Source organism: Lonchura striata, chromosome 36 (genome assembly GCF_050655825.1).
Source record: "Lonchura striata isolate lonStrDom1 chromosome 36, ASM5065582v1, whole genome shotgun sequence".
NCBI lineage: Eukaryota > Metazoa > Chordata > Aves > Passeriformes > Estrildidae > Lonchura > Lonchura striata.
In genome coordinates, this window is record NC_140738.1 from 11,390,272 (window position 1) to 11,413,552 (window position 23,281).

Consider the following 23,281-nt stretch of genomic DNA (forward strand, 5'->3'; position numbering starts at 1 on the left):
CTGGGGTAAATTCAAACGACCCTTTAGGGCAAATGCTCCTCAAAACTCAGTTTGTGGCAAAATCATGGGAAGATATCAGGAAGAAGATTGAAAAGTTAGAGAACTGGCAGAATAGATGGTTAGATGAATTATTGAGGGAAGCTCAGAAAGTCTACGTAAGGCGGGAAGAAGAGAGCAACAAGCGACAAGTAAGAATGATGGTAGCAGCAGTCAGAGAGGATCGCAAAGGACGAACTGGTGAACACAGATCTGCTAGGATGAAACAAGGGGATGTAATAATAGAAAAGGAACAGAGGTGTTGTTTTTACTGTGGAAAGAAGGGACATATAAGGAAGAATTGCAGAGAAAGGATCAGGGATGAGGGAATATTGAAAACAGAATAGGGGAGTCAGGGGCTCTATATCTTAGGGGACCGGAGTCATCATGAGCCCTTGATAAAATTAAAAATAGGTCCCCATAAACAAGAGTTCACCTTTTTGGTAGACACTGGGGCTGAGAAATCAACTATTAAGCAGATACCTGAGGGATGTAAAGTTTCCCCTGAAAAAGTACAAGTAATTGGGGCAAAAGGGGAACCCTTTAAAGTAAGCAAAATCAAAAATGTGGTATTCAAAACTGAAAATAAATTTGGAATGGGTGAACTCTTGCTCGTCCCTGAAGCAGAATTTAACCTGTTAGGACGAGACTTAATTATTGAATTGCAATTAGAAATTAAAGTGAAAAATCAAGAGTTGGCAGTGTCTGCTTATCCTTTGACCGTGCATGATCAAAAACAAATTAACCCCAATGTCTGGTACTCTCCAGACACAATTAGTAGACTGGAAATGCCACCGATCAAAATCCAAATTTCCGAACCCCACATAACTGTGAAGGTAAGGCAATATCCCATATCCTTAGAAGGACGGAGAGGATTGAAGCCAGAAATTGATTGATTATTGGCACAAGGAATCTTAGAGCCTTGTATGTCACCCTTTAACACCCCCATTTTGCCTGTAAAGAAACCTAATGGAAAATATTGGCTCGTACATGATCTAAGGGAAATAAACAAAAGAACTATTACTCGGTTCCCTGTGGTAGCAAACCCATACACATTGCTAAGCAAACTAGGACCCCATAATTCCTGGTATAGTGTGATTGATTTAAAGGATGCCTTTTGGGTCTGTCCACTAGCAGAAGAATGCCGTAATTATTTTGCCTTTGAATGGGAAGACATAGAGACGGGCCGGAGACAGCAATTAAGATGGACCGTGCTCCCTCAAGGGTTCACTGAATCCCCTAATCTGTTTGGACAGGCCCTAGAAGAGCTCTTAACAGAATATCAGCAAAACATTGTAACCAGCTTTGGGAACATGGACTGATTGTGCAACGACCCCCATTGGACTTAAAAATGCACAACGTTAAACCTGGGGATTGGATATTGATTAAAGTGTGGAAGGAAGAAACCCTAAAGCCCAATTGGGAGGGACCTTATCTTGTTTTGTTGACAACAGAAACAGCCGTCCGGACTGCTGAGCGTGGATGGACTCATGCCAGCCGCCTTAAAGGCCCAGTAACGAGACCCCACTGGAAAGTAATCAGCACCCCAGGTGACACCAAGATAACCCTGAAAAGATAACATAATGATAAAGACGTTATTTGATTTTTTTGCTGCATTACCTTTTGGTATCAAGTGTGTATTGCTGTTTATATATGCTATAATTATTTCTTTTTTTATCTATTATATATGGAAGCGTACAAAGTGTGTTGAAGGAAATTGCTAGACATATGTAGCCACACCATAGCGAATCTAGAAGGTATGCTGATGTAAATAATATATGTACTCTAAATATACAAATTCGTGGTAATGATATAAACTGCAATTGTTATCTATTTTGCTTGTTTTAGGTATAAGGTATGCCAGGATAAATGGTGAACACACTGTGAAGGTGGATACCTTCAATATTATTGTTACCATTCCAACGAACCAGTCCCCTTTGTGGTTGAAATCTTGGCTATAAAGTGTAGAGGGGAAGTACTAACTGTGTCTTGCTTTGCCCCATTAGTTCAAGCTGTAAAGTGGGAAGCCTATATAAAGAGGCAGAAATCCCGAAACAGCTGTTCTCCTGAAGAATTCCCTTGCTGCCGAGAAGATGATACCCCCCGTGACTCGACGCAACCGAGTCGACGGGCGAGGCAGAAGAGGAACAAACTGTGGAGAAAAGAACCAGAACAATGGGACGCAAAGGCAGCAACGGCCGAACTTCCCCAGGATTGGTAAAAATATACTTAAATTGGCAAAATTGACAGACACCCTTTTTCCTGGTATACCGTTAGTCTTGATATTGATAATAACCCAGGCAGAAGGGGGAAATCCACATGAACCATTTAAATGGCAACTAATATCTTGGAAAGGAACGAGAACAATAGACACTTTTAGCAACCCAGGTCCACCTGAATTCATAGTAAAACTTTGTGATTTAATACCAATACACTGAAAAAGGACCTCCATTTTATATATGCCCGGCCTCTGGACCGTCTTACTGTAATTATCCCGGACATTATTATTGTGGTTATTGGGGATGTGAAACAATAGCCTCGGGCTGGTCGGTAAAGGCTCCTGATAAATATATAAAAGCAACCTGGACTCCTAACGAATGTGTGCCTGAACAAGCAGGTGTAGATCTTACAGGTCTGCGTAACGTAGATTATGTAGCTTCACGTGACAAGGAAGTCTGTACCTACATCAAATTTCAAGTATTACATCCCCTAGAAGACAAGTGGTTAGTGGGATGAACATGGGGAATATGGGTCTATGGAGGAATTCCTAAAGACTTGGGAGGGCACTTTCTCATAATAAAAGTTAAAATACCACATGATTCACTCCCTGTTGGGCCGAATAAAGTATTGAATTTACCCACTTCCCCTACAAAAAAGACTGTCCCCACAAGTGTTATAACCACTCGTCCAAACTCCCTATCAGTAACAGATCGAATAACTAATGACAGGGTGACAGTTAGGGATTCAGGAGCGTCAAAATCCAAAGACCCTTTATGGGATTTAATGCAAGCCTCTTATCGTGCCCTTAATGAAAGCAAACCAAATATAACTAAGGAGTGTTTGTTATGTTATAATGTTAGACCACCATATTTTGAGGCAATTGGAAAACCAGATAAGATTCAATGGTCTAGTGGTTCAAACCCATGAGAATGTCCATGGAATGACCAAAAAAACCATACGCAAGGAATTACTATTCAATTAGTAACAGGTCAAGGAAAATGCATCAGTACAGTGCCCAAAGATTATCAGCCTCTGTGTAACCAAACAACAATAATCACTACAAAAACTATAGAGAGACACAAGAAGAGAAATGACAAATGGGCTATCCCAGCACCAGGAGCTAAATTAGTTTGTTCAGACACTGGAGTAACGCCTTGCCTATCCTTAAAAGTGTTTGATCAATCTCAGTTTTGCGTACAGGTGATTATAGTTCTTCGTCTGATCTATCACACCTCTGAGGAGGTGTTACGCCACTTTGAAGGAGACCTGAATATACAAAAACGAGAACCAATTATGGTGGTAACCTTAGCTACACTGCTGATAGCGGGTGGAGTTGGAACAGGTACAGGCATAGCCTCCCTAGTAAAAAGTCAGGAACTACAAAGTTTACAGATGGCTGTAGATGAAGATTTAGCGAAAATAGAACAATCTATCCAAAATTTAGCCACTTCAGTAAAGTCTTTATCAGAAGTAGTACTGCAAAATAGAAGGGGATTAGATCTGTTATTCCTAAAAGAAGGAGGATTATGTATAGCTCTCAATGAAGAATGTTGTTCTTTTGCTGACCATACAGGAGTAGTCCAGGATACTATGTCTGAACTCCGGAAAAGGTTAAATCAACGTAAAAAAGATCGTGAGGCGGGCAGGACATGGTATGAAAATTGGTTTAATGTTTCACCTTGGCTAACCACTTTGTTATCTGCCTTAGCAGGACCACTGATTATATTGATTCTGGGACTTATATTTGGGCCTTGTATATTACGCTGTATTTTACATGATGGTAAAAAACAATTTGACATAGCTAAACTACTTGTTTTAACTACGAGGTCGGGGGCAAAATATAAAAGTGCATCTATTGATGAAGATGAAGATTTTTGTGAATGTTTTGTGCCACGTGGGGGCTACGCCTATTGTAATTGTGAAGTATTACCTTGTGAGTGCTATGATAAATGTTGGGATTGTGGAAAAAGGTTTATTTGCAATGCCGAGGGTGAAAGCAGCGTCTAATAAACAATAATGGGATAAAACAAGAAAATGGGGGTATTTGTGGGAAACCACAGACTGAGGTATTGTTTATTAAGATATATGTAAAAGTTAGGAAACGGATTTGTGAGAAATCACAGACTGAGGATAGGAAACGGAGGGTGAGAAAATACAGACTGCTTACAGACTAAGGTATTGATTAGGAAACGAGGATACGCAAATAGCCTGTGGACACAACATTTGCAAGATAAGGAAACCAAACACTTACACCTGGGGACTGACGATACAAGATAAAGATAACCCCCATTACTCACAGACTGCTTACGTAAACAAAAGAAACTGCAAGCTTAAACAAAGGAGACCCCTCGGGAATTCATTGAAGGAACGGGATAAAAAGGAGGGCTGTTTGAATGAATCGGCGAGGCAGAGAGGGAGCAGAAACTCCCCCGCCGCCCAGCGCTGTCTTTGCTCATATCCTACTTGCTGTAATTAATAAAATTCTAATTGGATTATGATCCGTTGTGGCGTAAATTTATAACAAGAGCCCTCCAGGGAGGTGTTCTGGTTTGAAAGCAAAACCAGTGAGAGACTCCAAGTCAGAAATACAATTTATTGGGAAAAGTGAAAAGGACAAAACTACATGCAATAATACAAAGGGAAAGACTACTGACAAAGTCAGAATACAACCTGGCCAGTGTGCTGGTAGCAGTCCAGATTGGAGTAGCTGCAGTCCTCTTGGGATGGCAGATGTAGTTGCTGTGTCTTCTCAGAGAACCTGTGAAAAGGCTCTCCTCTGCCTAGAAATCTCCAGTTTTATCCAGGTGGGAATGCCTAGCTCCTCCCCTTGGGCAGAGCATCTCACAATGGGTCATTATGAGTCACAAGGTGTGTCCTTAATCACCTCCTCCTCCTGGACGGTGTTATCTCTGAGTCATGTGGCCAGGCATTGATGGGGCCATTAACAGCAGATAAGGAAAACTGCCCTAAGGCAACTCCTACTCGGATGGTAACAGGAAAATATTTGTTTTATTTTTCAGTCTTGGACAATATTGGATTGCTTTCTCTGTAATATTGATTAGTTAATAATCAATGAATTATTGATACTGGATCAATTTCTTTGTAATGGTTATTAATTAATAACCAATAATCAATCATGAATATTTGATTGATTTCTTTGTAATATTGTGAAAAATGCAGATTGAATGATGCGCTGCTATTGACTATTGATAACTCCCTGCCATTGATTTATGATAATCTGCTATTGATTATTTATAACTCCCTGCTATTGATTATTGATAACTCCCTGCTATTGATTTGGATGTGTGGAGATGAAGGAACAATGGGAATAGAAATCTCCTTTTTTTTCCTTTTTTCCCCATTTTTTTCTCCTTTTTTTGCCCTTCTCTCTCCCATGACAAAAATAAAGATTTGCTGAAAAATCAATAAAATGGGAAACAGAACTTTTTTAAAATTGCTTTTTTAAAAAAATTCAGTGAACAATTGGAGCTGGGTAATTGGTTCTTTAACGACTTTAAATTCGTGCTTTGGGTTTTTTAATCAATGCTTTAAAAAAGAACCTTAAAACCCAAACTGGAACAAACTCCTCCAGTGCCACCAACCCCACCGGTGTCCCCAATGTCCCCAAATGTTCCCAAATGTCCCCAAACCTCCCCAAATGTCCCCAAATGTCTCCAAAGTCCCCAAATGCCCCCACATTCCCCAATTGTCCCCAAACCTCCCTAAATGTCCCCAAACTCCCCAACATCCCAAAATCTCCCCAAATGTCTGCAGATGTCCCCAAATGTCCCCGATCCCCACTCAAGATGCATCGGTTTGCGGGGATGTCACCCCCCCCCCCCCCCCGTTTATTCTGGAAATATTTGGGGACATCTTGGGGACAATGGGAGGACATTGAGACACTGGGGACATTTGGGAACATTTGGGGACATTGAGACATTGGGGACATTTGGGGACATTAGGGAAGTTTGGGGAGCTTGGGGACATTTGTGGTTGGGGACATTTTTGGGAGGGGTTGGGGACATTTTTGGGGGTTTGGGGACATTGGAGCTGTCACATGAAGAGCCCCCCTGGAGTGAGAGAGAAGAGGAGGGGACACATTGGGACATTGGGGACACTGGGGACATGGAGATGAAGGGGGACACCGGGGACATTGGGGACACCGGTGTCACCTCCCCACCGAGGGCCACAGGCGCAGGCTGAGCCCCCCGATGACGAAGGCCACCAGGGCCATCCCCGCCATGTCCTCCACGCTGGGCCCAGTGGCACCTGTGGGGACATTGGGGACGCGTCACTGACACCCCTGGGTGACACCAAAACCCCTGGGTGGCACCGAGCCCGTCCTGGTGGCACCGGCCACCCCCTGATGTCCCCAGCTCTGCTCCTGATGTCCCTTAGGAGATCCCAGTCCTGTCCCCAGTGTCCCCAACCCCATCCCAGCTGTCCCTATCTCCATCCCTGTGTCCCCAACCCTGTCCCCAGTATCCCCAACCCCATCCCAGGTGCCCCCAACCCTGTCCCAAATATCCCCAACCCCTTCCCAGGTGTCTCCAACCCTGTCCCCAGTGTCCACAACTCCATCCCAGGTGTCCCCAACCCTGTCCCCAGTGTCCCCAGGCATCCCTGGTGTCCCAAGACCCTCCAAACCCCGTTCCCAATGTCCCCAAGTGTCCCCAACCCCACTCCTGATGTCCCCAACCCCATCCTGGTGTTCCCAACTCTATCCTCAATGTCCCCAACACCATTCCTGATGTCCCCAACCCCATCCCAGGTGTCCCCAGCCCCAGTCCCGGTGTCCCAAGACCCTCCACACCCCATCCCTGATGTCCCCAGTTGTCCCCAACCGCATCCCTGATGTTTTCAAGTCTCCCAAACTCCATCCCTGATGTCCTTAGGTGTCCACAAACCCTGTCCCTGATGTCCCCAATATGCCCAGCTGTGCCCAAACCCTGTCCCTGATGTCCCCAAGTGTCCCCAAACCCCATCCCTGATATCCCCAGGTGTGTCCTCAAGTGTCCCTCACCTGCCACCACCACGGTGACCCGGTGTGGGGTGTCCCACGCCACGTGTGTCACCAGGCAGCTGTAGCTGTCCCCGGGCACCGCCGCAGCCACGCGCAGCCCCACACTGCGGCTGAAGGTGCCGTCGGCCGCGCGCCGGTGCCCGGAGCTCCAGCTGGGCCCCAGGGTGGTCACCGGGCTGTCCCCCGAGGTGTCCCCCGAGGTGTCCCCCAGGTGTGGCCTGGTGTGTCCGTGGGCGCGGCGCTCCCAGCGGATCTCCACATCCAGCGGGAAGAAGCCGACGGCGTCGCAGCGCAGCTCGGCCGGGAGCCCTGGGGGCAGCCGGGACGGCAGCAGGGACACCCGGGGAGGGGCTGGGACACGAGACAGTGAGCTGGGGATACTGGGAGGGACTGGGAAGGAACTGGGAGGGACTGGGAGGGAACTGGGAGGGAACTGGGACATACTGGGAGAAGACTGGGACATACTGGGAGGGAACTGGGAAGTACTAGGAGGGACTGGGACATACTGGGAGCCCCGGCCCCGCCCATTCCCGGCACTGACCAATCACGTGCAGCCGCAGCACCTGCTGCACCTGCCCTGGGCGCGCTCACGGAGCAGACGAAGGCGCCGTCGTCCGACACCGAGAGCGGCGGCAGCTGCAGCGACACCTCCCTGGCGCCCCCTGGTGGCTGGGAGGACCGAGGAAACATTCGGCCTCAGTGGCGCCCCCTGGCAGCTGGGAGGACCACGGCCATTCTGTGCCCAAAATCACACCAGAACACCCCAAAAATACCCCAAAAATGCTCCCAAAAACCCCATGAAAATCACCCACTAAACCGTCCCAGAAACACACAAAAAAAGTCCCCAGAAATCACCCACAAAACTCCCCCAAAAAACCCCAAAAAATGTCCCAAAACCCCCGCCCCACAAACCCCCCAAAAATCACCCACCAAACCCCCCAGGACTTCCCAAAAAGCCACAAAATATGCTCCCAAAACCGTCAAAAAATTGTTCAATGCCCACAGCGCCCCCTGGTGGCCGGGAGGACCAAGGCTGTTCCCGTGCCAGTGGGGCCCCCTGGTGGCCGGGAGGGCCAAAACCACCCACTGCCAGTGGCGCCCCCTAGCGGCTGGGAGGACCAAAGCAGTTCCATGCCTGCAGCGCCCCCTGGTGGCCAGGAGGACCAAAGCAGTTCCATGCCTGCAGCGCCCCCTGGTGGCCGGGAGGACCAAGGCTGTCCATTGGCGCCTCCCAGTGGCCAGGAGGACTGAGGCCACCCACTCCCAGCAGCGCCCCCTGGCGGCCGGGACGACCCGACACCCCCCCGCTCGGTGGCGCCCCCCACTGTCCCCGCAGGGCTCTGCAGCCCCTCCCCTCCCCTCACCTGCGCGGTGCCGGGGGGGCTCCCGTGGCCCCCCAGGAACAGCAGCACCCCCGGCGCGGCCTCGGTGCGGCGGGCGGCGGCCGAGTCGAAGGCCAGCAGGCGCCGCGTGGCGCCGTGGCGGTGCCGCAGCCACTGCAGCGTGAAGGGCTCGGCCGGGGGCGCGAAGGCGCAGTGCAGCCGCCCCGGCGCCCCCAGCAGCGCCCGCGTCTGCGGCGTCCGCATGGACACTAACAGGGACACTGAGGGGTGGGACAGGGCGTCATGGGTGCGGGGACATCAGGGACAACAGGGGGACATTTGGGATGTGGGGACATCAGGGATGTGGGGGGACACTGGGGACATCAGGGACAATGGGGATGTGGGGGGACATCAGGGATGTAGGAACATCAGGGACATCAGGGATGTGGGGACAACGGAGAGACACTCGGGACATGGGGACAGTGCGGGGGCATAGGAGACATTGGGGAACATGGGGACAATGTGGGGACATTGGAGACATTGAGATATTTGGGCCAATGGGGAGGGGACACTGGGGACATCAGAGACATCGGGGATAATGGGTGGACACTGAGGACATGGGGACAATGCAGGAGCATAAGGGACAATAGGGGGACATCAGGGATGTGGGGACATTTGGGGGGACATCAGGGATAACGGGTGGACATTGGGGACATCAGAGACATCGGGGACATTGGGGACATCGGGACAGTGGGGGGAAAATGGGGACAATGGGGACAGTGGGGATGTGGGGTGTCCTGGCTTGTAAGATAAGCATGTATTCTATTTGCCATCTGTTGGAGCTTGGGCAGTTTTCTTATCTCTTCCAAGAACAATGTCTCCTTCCGGGGAGAGATCTTCTGTTCATGGACCATTGAATAACTCACTGCATGACTGATAAAGTTACATCATCCCATTGTGAGATGCTCCACCCAGAGGGAGGAGCCAAGGCTCCCTACATGCATAAAATCAGCATTTTTGAGACACTGGCAGCCACTTCGCTGGATTCCCAGAGAAGCAGCTTCTTCTCTGCTGGATTCCCAGAGGAAGACCAGGCCCAACTACTACCAGACCTTCAGAGAAAGCTCCACCATTCTAGAGATCACCGCTTCAGCAGCATTTCATCTGCCACTCCAGGAGGAGCAACCACCATTTTAACTGGACTATTACCAACACCCTGACTCCTCAGGGTGTCAGGTTTCTGACTCCATCACTAGTTTTGTTTGTACTAATTGCATTTTTTTAAATTTAGTTTTTTTCCTAGTAAAGAACTGTTATTCCCATTCCCATATCTTTGCTTGAGAGCCTTTTAATTTTGAAATTGTGGTAATTCGGAGGGAGGGGGGTTTACCTTTTCCATTTCACAGGAGGGTCTTGCCTTCCTACACAGACTCCTGTCTTTTCAAACCAAGACATTGCATCAGCCCGTTCAGGGAAAACGGCTAAAGATGTCTCTAGAACTTCACTGCTGCTTTTGTAACTCTGGGTATACCACCTGAAGTAAAGGCAATGGACCAGCTTATGCTTCCTGCTGAGTTGCTACCTTTTTTGCCTTTGGGGAATTATGCACAAAACAGGTATTCCTCATTCCTCAAAAGGCCAATCTGTCACTGAACATGGCTCCCTCAAGCGTCTCCTGGTACAATAGAAAGGGGGGGCAGAGAGGACAACCCTTCCGAGAGACTGTAGAAAGCCTTTTACGTGTTCAACTTCTTGAAATGATCTTTGATGGACCCCAACCCCTGATTGTTTGACATTTTAATTGTAATTCACAATTGCAACAGAAGGAAAAATCCCCTGCCTTAGTGAAGGATCCAGGATCTGGTAAGATATTGGGGCTTTATCCTTAGGTCACCTGATGTCACCTGGTGTCACCACTGAGTCAGGAACAAGAGTCAGGTGACACATAAAATCTAACTCTCCAGGAGACTAATACTAATTTTTTTAGGAACCCATTTCTTTTTATACACTGCTCCAACACCGGTAGACCTGACTGGTCCTTTAATCAACACACCTCACATGATTGGCTAATTAAGGAAACACCCTTTAGTAAACATCTTATAAGAAAACAACTGTTCAAAACACCAGCTGCAAGATTGCTTCAATTCTTTCTCTCAGCCTTCTCAAAACTCCCCAGAACAATTCCTAGGAAAGTTTACCTGGCTTTCTCTCTGACCAGGCTGGGGTAGAGGTTTTGCTTGCATGTCCACAGAGAATGGTTCCAAGTGGATTCCAGCAAACAATGTGAAGGCGTTTTGAGATTCTTTGACTGCATCACTTGAAGATTCACCTTGAACATCAACATTGGAAGAGAACCCTTGTGAACAGGACCTCGCCACCACATCAGCACCTGTTTAACCTCTAGCAGACTTATGCCCTTGGGAAAATGGTTATGATTATCCAGTGGTATCAGGGCTTACAGGGCTAGATCAGCTTCTGGGGGATTGGAGACTTGGTGGATGGATAAGAAATTTAATTAAAATAGGCTTATATGTATTAGGTTTATATTATGTATTGTTATGCTTATTCCTTGTATTTTATATTGTGTGAAAAAATTAATAGACAAATCACTTAAGAATGTATTTTTGTTTGAACAGATAGGGGGAGGTATGGGGAACAAACCAGAGAGTACAGTGGAACTGATAAAGGGGCCTGATATCTTCTTCTTCTTCTGCCTGATTGAGCAGAAACCATGGCAGAGACAGACACAGAGAAAGTCTCCCTGGGCAAGAAGTGACCAAGAAACATATTGTGAGACATAGTGATAAAATAATGTTACCAGGTCATGTGATGTCATAAAGAAGTGTAACCAATGGGAAATTGTTACCAAAACCAGAGCCCTATATAAGCACCATACAAGTGAAACTATATAAACACCTGGTACACTCAATAAAATTGGCTTCTGATCCCAACTCAGATGCCCCCGACTCTCCATCATTGATAACCCCTGGTCTAGGTGATCCCTGTTGGGTGGGGGGAAGGTGTTGGAGAGATTTCTTTCCCTTCTCCTGCTGTGATTTGGATGGTAATAAATTCCCTCCCTGTGCCCAGGCTGGGACTGTTTTGCCAGTGCTGGTGCTCGGGGCGGGATCTCTCCCGATCCTTTTCCTACTCCCGCCTTCCCTCAGCCAATCAGAGACAGCGCGGCTGATGACTCACCAGTTGCTGGGCAGACCCGCAGCGACCAGCGGTCCCGGCCGGACCCGCCCCGCCACGGCCCAAATCCTCCAAAATCCTCCCGAATCCTCCCAAATCCTCCCCAAATCCTCCCAAATCCTCCCCAAATCCTCCCCAAATCCTCCCAAATCCTCCCCAAATCCTCCCAAATCCTCCCAAATCCTCCCCAAATCCTCCCCAAATCCTCCCAAATCCTCCCCTATCCTCCCGAATCCTCCCAAATCCTCCCCGAATCCTCCCTGCCCCATCACAGGGGGTCCTCTGCAAGGCCACGGGGAGCGGCTGCGGCCGCCGCTGGCTCAGGAGCTCTGTGGGCAGGAAAGGGGGTGCCACTGGGACTGGGGGTGCTCGCAGGGCTTCCCTTAATGGTGCCTCCTTCGGTGTTGGGTCAAGCGAGAGCTTCTGGAGACTCTCTCCCCACACACAGGACACTCACCGGGCCTCTCCCCGGTGTGGATGTGCCTGTGGGTGACGAGGCTGGAGCTGTGCTTGAAGCCCTTCCCGCACTCAGGGCAGCAGAAGGGCCTCTCCTGTGTGTGAATCCACTGATGCACTGAAGCATGGGCAGACGGCTCCTCAACTAATTAAAGCTGGAAAGAAGGGTATTTTATTGCAGTGCTGGACACATGTGGAATCATTTCCAAGTACATGTGCAAGGAGTTGCAGACTCCTGCTTTCTATTTATACAGAAAAGGTTTTACATATCCAAGCTGTTTCTAAGGACACATAATACATAATCATTACCTGCCCGCTTCGTATTATAATCAGCTGAATATCCATTAAGGCTGTGCAATCGTGTTTCCTTAACTGGGTCTTTGGGATTTTGAAATAAGGGAGTGGGTGTAAGGGAGGAAGAAAGCTGTCTTCCTCAAGGTAAACTCTTCACCCATGGCCAGTTTGCAGGACTTTTTGATCTGCTGGTCACGGTAGCCTCTCCTAACTGCTGATTATTCTTAAGGCAAGATATTTCTATGGTCTCTGCTCCTTCACATTCCTACATCTATCCCTGTCATTCCTAGCTTTACTTTTCTAATATATTTGCTACTCTTTAACTAAGGCATGTGATTTTTGCTAGCTAACTTGGCTTCTTAACTAATTTTAAAATCTTAACTAAAATATGAAATCTTCTACTATCTCAGTTATATTCCCAGCTGTCCCCTTGACTCATCCACAGTTTTCAATTATCCTAAATACATTTACAGCTGATCCTTGGCTCATTACGATGAGATTGGAGCTTCTCAGAAACCACTTCCTACACTTGGGACACTCATAGGGCCTCTCCCTGGTGTGAATCTTGTGGTGCTGATGAACTTGGAGATCCACCCAAAGCCCTTCCCACACTCCCCACACTTGTAGGGCTGATTGATTCCCCATCTGGATCACCTGGTGCCAGATCAGGTCTGATCTCCGGAGCTCCAGCTGAAGCCCTTCCCACCACATTCCAAGCGCTTGTGGAGCTTCTGCCCACCATGAGTCATCTCCACCATCTCTGAGTGCCAAATGGATCTCTGGCTGCCTTCTAGGCACAGAGGGGCTCTTACCTCCTCACAACTCCCAGGGCTGTGTTTGCAGCCCCTCCTTGTGTGGGATCTCCAGGGCTTTTCCTCCCCATTGGGTTCCCATGCTGTGGAGCTGCTCAAAACAGCCTCAAAACAGAGGTTCTGAGCAGTGATTTGTCCTCCCAGGTCTCTGTCTGCAGCTCAGTGCCTGGGGTAAGGAAAGAAAAGAAGAGGAAGGAATGTGGAAGGAAGAAGGATAGAATGAGAAGAGAAAGGAGGGTGGACAAGGAGAGGATGGGATTTGCCTCCATGCCAGAGGGAAGGGGAAGGAGATCCCACCAATTCATCCCTGGCAGGACAGCGTTGGAAGCAGCGCTGTCCTGCAGCCAGGGGCAATGTTGGGCTGATAGGTGGAGCAGAGGAGAGGGGGAAAGGGGCAGTGACTTCCTCCTCACCTGCCTCAGTGTTCCATGCTATCTTCCTTTTCCTCACAGCCTCCACCAGCTCCACCTGCACAAAGGTTGGGATGCACAAATCCTGGCTTGGGGGAAAAACAAAGGGTGAGCACCTTGGTCCTGCTGCCCAAGTCCAGCTCAAGAAGTCACCACCCTGTTCACAGTTGGATGGGCCCAGACTCTGCTCATCTCCAGAGTCCCCCACTCCTCCAGGCTGCTGGGATCCCCCAGCTCCAGGATTGGCCATTGCTGCTCTCCCCACTCCGATGCCAATTGGAACCCCAAAACCAATGTCCCCCCCAAACTGTTACCACTGCCCCAGCCGGTACAGAGATCGCTACAGGAACCCTTCACAAGTCTCCAAAGGGGCATCTGCGTCTCACCTTTGGGGCAATGCAAGATCCAAATATCCCTTTCCCTGCAAAAAAAACTCCCAGAAATCCCCCAATGGATTTGGGGTGAGCTCCCCCTCCCCACTTACCTGCAGGATCTGGGGCAGTCAATGCTGCCATGACCAGGGGAGCTACAGACTCGGCAGAAGGGCAGGCAAACCGTGTGGATCTGCTGCAGTTCCTCCTCTTCCTCCTCCTGTTCCTGTTCTTTCTTTTCCCTAACCTCCTCCTCATCTCTCTCTCCTCTTCCTATTGCTCCTCTCATTGACCACCCCAGATCCCCCTTTCCTACCCACCTCTCCCCCATGGCTGCAGCACCAGCATTTGGGTAGAGGGAACCTCCCATGAGCCCCCCAGGTATGGGCAGGGGGCTTGGGGACCCATCCAGTGCAGATCCATTCCCCCCTCCCAGAGCCTCACGGAAATCACTCCAGGGATCAAGCGATGGGGACACTAAGGGATGCCCATGGAACCACCCATTTTTGATCCCATCCCCACCCTTCCCTCCCCACTCCCATTGTTCCCCCAACCCAAAGACCCCTCCCAACTCAATCTGAGGGTCCCATTCCTCTCCTGGTCGGAATCCTCTTTTCCCCTGCTCTCCCACCCCTTCCCCATTGTGCCTCCAGCTCTATCTCTCACCCCTGGGCTTGGATTTGGGGATCCAGGCCCCTCCTGTTCAGTTTGGGGATCACATCCCCCCTTTCCCTCAATTCAGGCAGCTCCTGGCAGCTTTTTCCTGGGAGGAATCCCTGAGTTTTGGGACTTTTAGGATGTAGCTTAGGAGAACAGCTCTGTTGGGCTTTCTCCTCCCTGTTGTGACCCCTCAGCTGTCCCCGACACCCTGGGGGTGTTGGGATTTCCCTCCTAGGGACAAGGACGTTCATCCCCTTCCAGGAGCCCAATGCCCAGCTGGGGCTCCAGGTCAGGGGTCCTTGAGCAGCTGCCCCAGAACCTCCACCAGGTTCTCCCAGCGCAGCCGGAGCCGCTCGGCCTGGGCTCCCCAAAGGCCTCAGCAAGGTCCAAGTCCTGCCCAGGAACCCTCAACTCCCTCAAACCCAGCATCCCCCTCATCCCCTGCAAGTTCCTCCCATGGCACCGGCCATGGCCATGTCCCCACTTGTCACTGGCCATGTCCCACCATGTCCTCACCCATGGCTGTCTCCCCACCATGTTTCCATCCCTGTCACTGCCCCCCATGTCTCCATCCATGCCTGTGTCTCCCCATGTCCCTAGGGATGGCCCTGTCCCCCTCCATGTCCATGCGTGCCCATGTCACTCTCCATGTCTAATGCTTTTTCTCTTTTTGAGCCTGGTCTTATAAGCTCTCAGAGATAAGCATTATACCCTTGATAGATCAGCTACCTCAGGTGGCATAAAACAAGCAGGATGGCTCATGTGACAGTGTTGGAAATAAAAAGTTTTAATAAAAGGCAAAAATAAAAAAGCTTTTTACAGAGAAAAGCCAAGTCAGGGCAAAAGGTTCTTGCTCTTACGAAAACACTTCACAAAAGCAATTAACTTATTTTGTTCTCTTCTTTTCTAGGGAATTGCTTAGGTGGGACTTTTTGGCTCCTGTCCAATTAGCTACCCTTAAGTTTGAGGTGAAGTCCCCAAGGTCCTATGAGTTGTCTTTCAACCAAATTGAGGAGAGAAATACCTGGCCTTTTGTCCTTTTTAAGGGAACAAAAGGTTAACTTGTTTACTCTGTCAACAGAGGGCACATTCTTACACGTGTCCCACCATGTCTGTGTCCTACCATGGCCATATCCACTAACTTAGTTCAATGTCTATTTTTACTTCAATATTGGATATTTTAAAGGGATAAAGAGAAATGAAAACAAAATCAAGGCCAAAAGAAAAAGACTTCCACGTCCATGCCGGCTGAGGATCCACGTGCTTGGGTGGAGGGAAGAACCTTTTTGGTGGAGTTTCTACCCCACTGTCTCCAAAATCTTGGTCTTTTCCCCAGTTTTTCCAACATCTGGCTGCAGAAGACACCCTTGGGTAATAGGAAATCAAAATCGTGGAATCCCTGAAGTTGGAAAAGACCTTGTCCTGGGTCAGAGCAAATTTGGGAGAGAACCTCCAAAGGGATTCCTCTGGAAAGCAGATTCAATTGGCTCCTCCCCCAGCCAGTTTGGGAAAAATATCTCCTTGGAGAAAAGTCGAAAAAACTGTTTTTTAAAGAATAAAACCTAAACAATATTAAACAATAAAACCTCTTGCTGGTCTAAAAGAGAGACAAACTCAGGAAGTCCCTCCGTGGGTTGTAGCTCAGCTCCCTCAGTCTCTTATCAGTCCCTCCAGTGCTGGAAATGCCACAGTCCAGGCCTGGCCCGCTGGGCCACAGGTGTGAGCTGCCGGTGCTCTTCTGGGTGTTCAGGCCAGAGCAGGTTTAAACAGGTCCAAAGAAAAGGGAAAAGCAGCCACAGTCCAGGGAACTTCTCTGCCACAGCTAGCTAAAACTAATTAACAGCAAAGGAGAGATCTGTACCTCTGTCTGTCCATCTGCAACAACCCGGCCCAGGAGCAGGAATGTGGAGGAGTGAGTGCAGTTTCTGAAAACAAACTCTGCCCTTCTCTCCCTCCTTTGCTCTCGGAACAAGTCTTAAAGGTGCAAAAATTATAATTCACTATAAACAGAACAGACAACTGGAGATACAAGCATCATATAGTCAACCTAGGACATACCTCCAAGACCATTCAGTATTCCTTGATGCCACCAGAAGATAGGATTGAATGCAAAAGATTTTATGGAGTTGGAAGTCATTAAATCTGCTCTCCCCAAGGAATTCCCATTGTTGGTCTGTGCCCCAATGGATGTTCCTGCCACTGGGTTTATCTAGGTGCCCGCAGGGAACGAGGAAGATGTGGAGCCTCCCAGTCAAGAGTCTTCCCAACACAGATGACCAGGCCCATAGATCACCAAGACTGCCCAATGAATGTCACTGAGGATCATCCAACGTGGATCCTCCCATAGGGAATGGAGCTGGGAGGAGCATAAGAAGCTCTTCCCACCCTTGGGGAACTCACAGGGCTTCCCCCCTTAGTGGCGCCTCCGTTGGTGTTTGATCAAAACTGATCTCTGTGAGAAGCTCTTCCCACACTTCCCACACTCGTAGGGCCTCTCCCCGGTGTGGATGTGCCGGTGCTCGGTGAGATTGGAGTTGTGCTTGAAGCCCTTCCCGCAGTCGGGGCAGCGGAACGGCCTCTCCTCGGTGTGACTCCGCTGATGTACGAGGAGACTGGAGCTGATCTGAAACCTCTTCCCACACTGGGAACACTCGTAGGGCTTCTCCCCGCTGTGGATGCGCTGGTGCTTTCTCAGGTCTGAGTGCCACCCATAGCTCTTCCCACATTCCAAGCAGGTGTAGGGCCGTTCCCCAGTGTGGATCACCTGGTGCCGAATCAGGGCTGAGCTTTCCCTGAAACTCTTCCCACATTCCCCACACTTGTAGGGCTTTTCCCCAGTATGGATCTTTTTGTGTTCCGTAAGCTGGGAGTTGAGGCTGAAACTCATCCCACACACCCCACACTCGTAGGGCTTTTCTCCAGTGTGGATCCTCTCGTGTCTCCTCAGGCCAGAGCTCTGCCTGAAGCTCTTCCCACATTCCCCACACTCATAGGGTTTTTCCCCAGTGTGCATCCTCTGGTGTTGCATCAGGTAGCCCTTCTGGCTGAAGCTCCTCCCACACTCCCCACACACAAAGGGCCTCTCCCCGGTGTGGATCCTCTGGTGAAGTCTCAGGTTGGAGCTCCAGCGGAAACGCTTCCCACATTCCTCACACTCGTAGGGCCGTTCCCCAGTGTGGATCACCTGGTGCTGGATCAGATCCAAGCTCCGGCTGAAACCCTTCCCACATTCCAAGCACTTGTGGGGCTTCTCCCTGCCACGAGGCTTCTCCACCAGCTCTGAGCTCTGGCTGGATCTCTGCCTGCCTTCCTGGTTCAGGGGGGCTCTTTCCTCCCTGCAGCTCCCTGGGCTGGGTTTGCTGCCACTCCTTGTGCGGGATCTCCAGGGCTTTTCCTCCTCCTCCATTTCCTCCATTTTCATTCCTCCCCGGGAATGAAAAATCCTGGTCTGGGGGGAAAAAAAAAAGAACAGAGCATCTTGGACTGGGAGTTCCTCCTGTCCCCACTTCATCTCACAAAGTCATTGGGCATCGTGTGTCTACAAGAACCTCCAAAACACCAAGGTTCAGCATAAAAATCCTCCAAACTTTAAGACACAGATCAAAACCTCCCCAAACATCAAGATTCAGCAAAAAATTCCTCCAAAGCAAAAAGATTCAGCCCCTAAAAAAAAATAAATCACCAACATTTAACCCAATAAAGCTGAGGAATGCCATGATTCACCCCTGTGAAAATCGTGGAACCCCTCAACAGTCACCTGCTGCATGTGGGGTGGCAATGCTCCTGGGGCTAAGGGGAGGCTATAGATGCAAAGAGGAATGGAACCTCGTGGTGATCCTTGTTTCTGCTCCTCCTCCTCCTGTGTCCCTATTCTTCCTCACACTCCTCTTCCTCCTCCTATTCCTCCTTCTCCTGCACAATCCCACCCTTTCCTGCCACCTGCATCGTTTGACCATTCTGTTCCTCAAGCCTGCTTCTCCTTCCCTTCTCCTCCTGCCCCCAGGCCCTGCACCCACTGCCGGCTCCCTCTTCCCCCCAGCCCCACAGCATCCCAGCGCAGGGGCAGGGATGGAGCTGGGGCAGGTCGGGCTGGGGCAGCGCTGGGCTCTCGGCCGCTCCCGCCCGCACTCGGTCCCCACTGCAGCCGCTCCCGCCAGGACAGCGCGGGGGGGCCCGGCCTTGGCGCTGCCCCACTCCCACCTCCCCAAATTCCCCTCGCGGGGCCATGGGGCCGAGGGGGGGCGCAGGTGGGTCCAGGTGGGGAACGCGGGGAGCTGCGAGTCTGCCTGGCAACTGGTGAGTCATCAGCGCCGCGGGCTCTGATTGGCTGAGCTCTGCCCGAGCCTGGGGCTGCAGCACAGAGGGGACACCCTGCTCCAGGGGGGATGTCCCACAAACGGGGGACCCCATGGGAGGAACAACAGGAAAGTGTCTTTACAAAAAGATGCTCTAAAGCTGCTCGGAGATAGGGTCAGGGACCTGTACATAAGGAAGTGACAGCAGACACAATCTGTCTCAGAAAATGTTATTAACTGATGACACAGACTGCTCCTCAGCCAAGGTCCTGCTCAGAAGTTCCAGAAGAAAAACAAAGACTTAACAGAGCCATGAATATCATTTGCTATATAAAAACAGGGAGCATATTATGGGAGTATGTAGTAGGTGGATTGGGAAGTCTGTACCTCTCAAGTACTTCAGTCAATGTGGAAAGGGAGAGGAAGATGTGGCCAGGAGAATTAGGATGAAAAGGAGGGCTGTGTCCTCCAACACTGTCCGGGGCGGCAGGCAGGGAGTGCAGCTGAAGGTGCCTCACCCACTTTGGGTGATCGGCTCCCTTGGCTGGTGGCGGCCCCGGGGATTGATTGGGGACCCGGGAGTGACCAGGAGACAGACGAGTGACACATCAGGGGATCTGTGAAGAGTCAGCAGGGAGAGAGCACTGAAAATCTCATCAGTGAGTGCCCTGGGATCCTCGGGGAGTGAACATGGCAGGGCACCCATGAAGGGGAGAAAAGGGAAAGCCAGGGAGTGTCCTGGCCAAAGGGATGATGATCCCAAAATGTCTCTGAAGGGTCCCCTGGGAGAATGTTGAGGTAGTTTGCACATTCCCCCAGAGGTAATTAAGGACATGGACACCCAGGGAGGAAATAAGGGAAATTGAGAAGGCATTTGGAAAACAAGGGAATGGAGGGTCTTGGTGTGCTGGGAAGGGATCAGGTGAAGGGGGAGTGTGCAGCAATATCATTACAGCAAGAGGCAGCAGGAGGAATCTATGTGGTAATAAAAAGGATGACGGAAAAGAGGAGAAGGAGAAAAATACTCAGGATTGGGATGATTTTCAGCAGGGTCTTATTCTCGAAATTTGCCAGCTGATCCACATCCTTCCATCCCCGGTTTCCAGGAGAGGAAAAGCAGGAGGTCAGGATGCCAGGGGTTTCTCTGCGGTGGCAGCGGCAGCACCGGGCACAGAGGTGCGGCACCGGGAGCACGGGCTGGGGCCTGTGGGGAGCTGCGGGGCCGGGCCGGGGCTGTGGGGCAGCCGGGGCTCAGCGCTGGGCGCTGCCTGACCCCACCAGCCCCGGGCAGGGCCGGCAGTGGCCCCCGGCCCCCAGGAGGCTGCGGGACGCCCCGGCCGCTGCCCGGCCCCGGGGAGCTGCCGGCCCTGCCCGCCGGGGGGGCCGCCTTTGGACACTGCGGCAGGACAGGCACCGGCTCTGCCACACGGGCTGGGCAGGGACCCTGAGCACAAGGGGGAACACAAAGGAACAGCTGGGAAATGCAGAGTGCACATGAAGGATCAGGATTTGCTGTTCAGGATTTGGTTTGGGTCCCTGCAGAAAGGAAAGGTTTTGCAGCAAGCTCAGCAGCTCTCAGAGGATGAGCACCCACAGGCAGTGACCGGGGCTGCAGGAGTGGCACAAGAAGCCCTGCAGCACTTGGGCACAAGGGCACAGCAGCTGAAGGCAAGAAGGGATGAGCAAAAGGCCAAGCTGAAGGCAAAGGCCACGGCAGAGTTCCCTCAGCCCCTGAGGGATCAACCCCAGGGCCCAAGGGGGCCCCAGCACCCAGGGCATGACGGGGTCGGCCACAAGCACCTGGCAGAGGCATTGCCCTCCTGGCCAGGGCAGAGCCCACCCAAACAGCCCCTGGGAAGGAGTCAGGGCTCCAGCTGCAGCCCACAAGGACACTGCAAGCACAGACAGCAGCACCCTCAGCAGGAGCAAGTCCACCCCTGCATGGACATGGATTGGCAGGGCTCTCTGAGCTCCCATCCCACCGGGGACCCACCACACTGGAGCCCTGGAGAACATTCAGGCTGGGTCTGCATCCAGAGGAGGCCTCTCCTGATGGACACAGGGGCCTCTCCATCCACTCTGAATATTACACCTAAAGGGGGAAAATTGTAAAGGAGTGTTTTCATTATTAAGGGAATAAATGGGAAAGCTGAGCTGGTGTCATTTGTTCAATCACTATTAGGAGCTGTGGGGGATAGGTTTGAAATAAACTAAATTCTTTTTCTTCCTACTCTGATTGTAATTAACTAGGAAGGAATTTCATGGTGGCATTGGAATATCGTAAAAGGTGATACAGAGGCTATTGCTGCTGTACCTTTGTGTCAAATGTCTGGCAAGGCCTGTGCTGAAGGGAACCCAGAGGTGTGGGCAGCCCCAGGGAAAATTTGATGTGGAGCCTCTCCAAACTACTTGGAAGCAACCAGGACAAGTGGTGTCTAAAAGCAACACCCTGTTCCAGGGGAGGGAAGGAAGGGCTCACAGCCTGGTATGGAGCCCTGCTAAAGGCAGGGCCCTTGGAGCCAGGGATGTCTCCCTACAGCACTCCTATCCTGCCAGTCAGGGAATCAGATGGCTCCAATGAGGAGGACAAGAACAAGTGGTAGACAAAGCCTCTGTGAAATGGCTGAATTTCCTGTCTAAAAATCATCTTTTAGTTTTTGAAATTAAAAAAAAGGCAAATGATGGAGAAAAAGGTTAAATATTTGGGAAATAGTGGGACTGAAGATTCCCGGTGGATTGACCCAGAGAGGGTCTGGGCAATCACAGAAGTAACATTTCCCAGTACCAAAAAGGAGCTGGACAATTCTGAGGAATAATAGGAATTACACAACATGGATTAAGGATTCTCTGTTCCAGCCAGAACCTTGTAGGACTTTTTAACCGCAGACAGCCTCCATGCTGTGTCACGGACAGGAGAAAGAGAGCAAACCTTGAGAAAATGAACAACCAAAAATACTGATGCCTCAGCTCTGGCTCTTCCAGACTCACAAAAGAAATTGGAATTGTAGGTGAATGTTCAACAGGGCCATGCCAAAGGAATAGTTGGGCCAAAATATTTCACCCAGTGGCCAGAGTGGCCTCATTGCCTGCAGAATTGTGCAGCCACAGCTTCAATGGGAACCGAGGCCCAAAACCTGATGACAACAGGATCTCCAACTGTTCCAGTCTGCCATCAAGTTCAAGCTTTGATAAGCAAAAGAGCCTCGCAATGGATGAGCAGTGCTCAGTTATTACAGTGTGAAACTTGTGCAGTGCACAGGAGGATTCAGAACTGAGCACAGGGGAAGGGTTTAACCCAGCCTCCTGTTTGAACAGCCCACAGAGGGGCTGGGAAGAAACCCAGCACTGCATTCAAGGGACACAGCTCCAGACCCAGCCTGGGGGATATTCAGGAGACATTGCCTGGCCTGAGGCAGAAAACGTCTTTGTGGATGGCTCTTCAAGGGCAGCAGAAGGGAAAAGAGTTCCAAGACACGCTGTTATTGAGGAAAGGGAATCAGACAAAGCGCAGGTTACCCCCATGGTCAGCTCAACCAGCACAGCTGTGTGTGCTTGTAAGAGCCTGGCACTGAAATGCCCTGAGCAGGAAGGCTTCAATATCTTCTGGTGACACCATCTCACCTAACAGGGGGGCAAAAGCAATTCTTGATTGCTCAGCAACCACTGGATCACTTACTAAGGCATTTCTAAAAGACATAATTCCAATAAAAGGGATTGTGGAAGCCATAGACTCAGAGAGCAGAACTCATTTTGCAGGAGAGTTCCTCCAGGGGGTTATGGCAGCTTTAGGAATACAAATGGGACCTCCAGAACCCCTGGCACCCCCAGAGCTCAGGCTGGGTACAAAGAATGAATGGGGATAAAAAGAAACACCTTTAGAAGCTGGGGATTAGATAGTAATAGTTTCAGCAAGTTTTAGAATGGATTTTCTCAGTGAAGATGGAGTCTCCAGCACCCTAACTTTTGGCTATTTATGGAGAAGGCACTGCACATAACAGCTGAGGCTTCCAAAGTGGCTCAAAGTGCAGATGTCTGTTTAGAATGGTGAAGGACATAGGTATGATTCACTAGTAACTTTCAAATACCTGCTCTAAAGCTGGAGTTACTCAAAGAAGAGAGAACTACTTCAACACTTGTAAAGAAGCACCATTTTTTCCAAATCTAATTTTCACATGTAGCTGAATTTT

General features: G+C 50.2%; 1 protein-coding gene and 1 pseudogene across 2 annotated transcripts in view; both read right to left on the minus strand.

Annotated features, from left to right (window-relative positions):
* Nucleotides 1–6,424: 6,424 nt before the first annotated feature.
* LOC144248823 (tapasin-like) lies at nucleotides 6,425–14,470 on the minus strand. Its single transcript, XM_085565467.1, has 7 exons — nucleotides 14,460–14,470; nucleotides 13,772–13,857; nucleotides 10,817–10,930; nucleotides 8,644–8,882; nucleotides 7,843–7,948; nucleotides 7,280–7,630; nucleotides 6,425–6,525 (listed from the first exon to the last, which is right to left on the minus strand). Exons 1-7 carry the CDS (start codon nucleotides 14,468–14,470, stop codon nucleotides 6,425–6,427), a joined length of 1,008 nt encoding a protein of 335 aa, XP_085421593.1.
* A 1,092-nt stretch (nucleotides 14,471–15,562) lies between these two features.
* Nucleotides 15,563–23,281, minus strand: part of LOC146764162 (uncharacterized) — a 233,780-nt pseudogene continuing 226,061 nt past the window's right edge. Inside the window, exon 2 of the transcript XR_014950959.1 lies at nucleotides 15,563–18,247. The product of XR_014950959.1 is annotated as an uncharacterized LOC146764162 (transcript). The remainder of the gene's footprint in view (nucleotides 18,248–23,281) is intronic.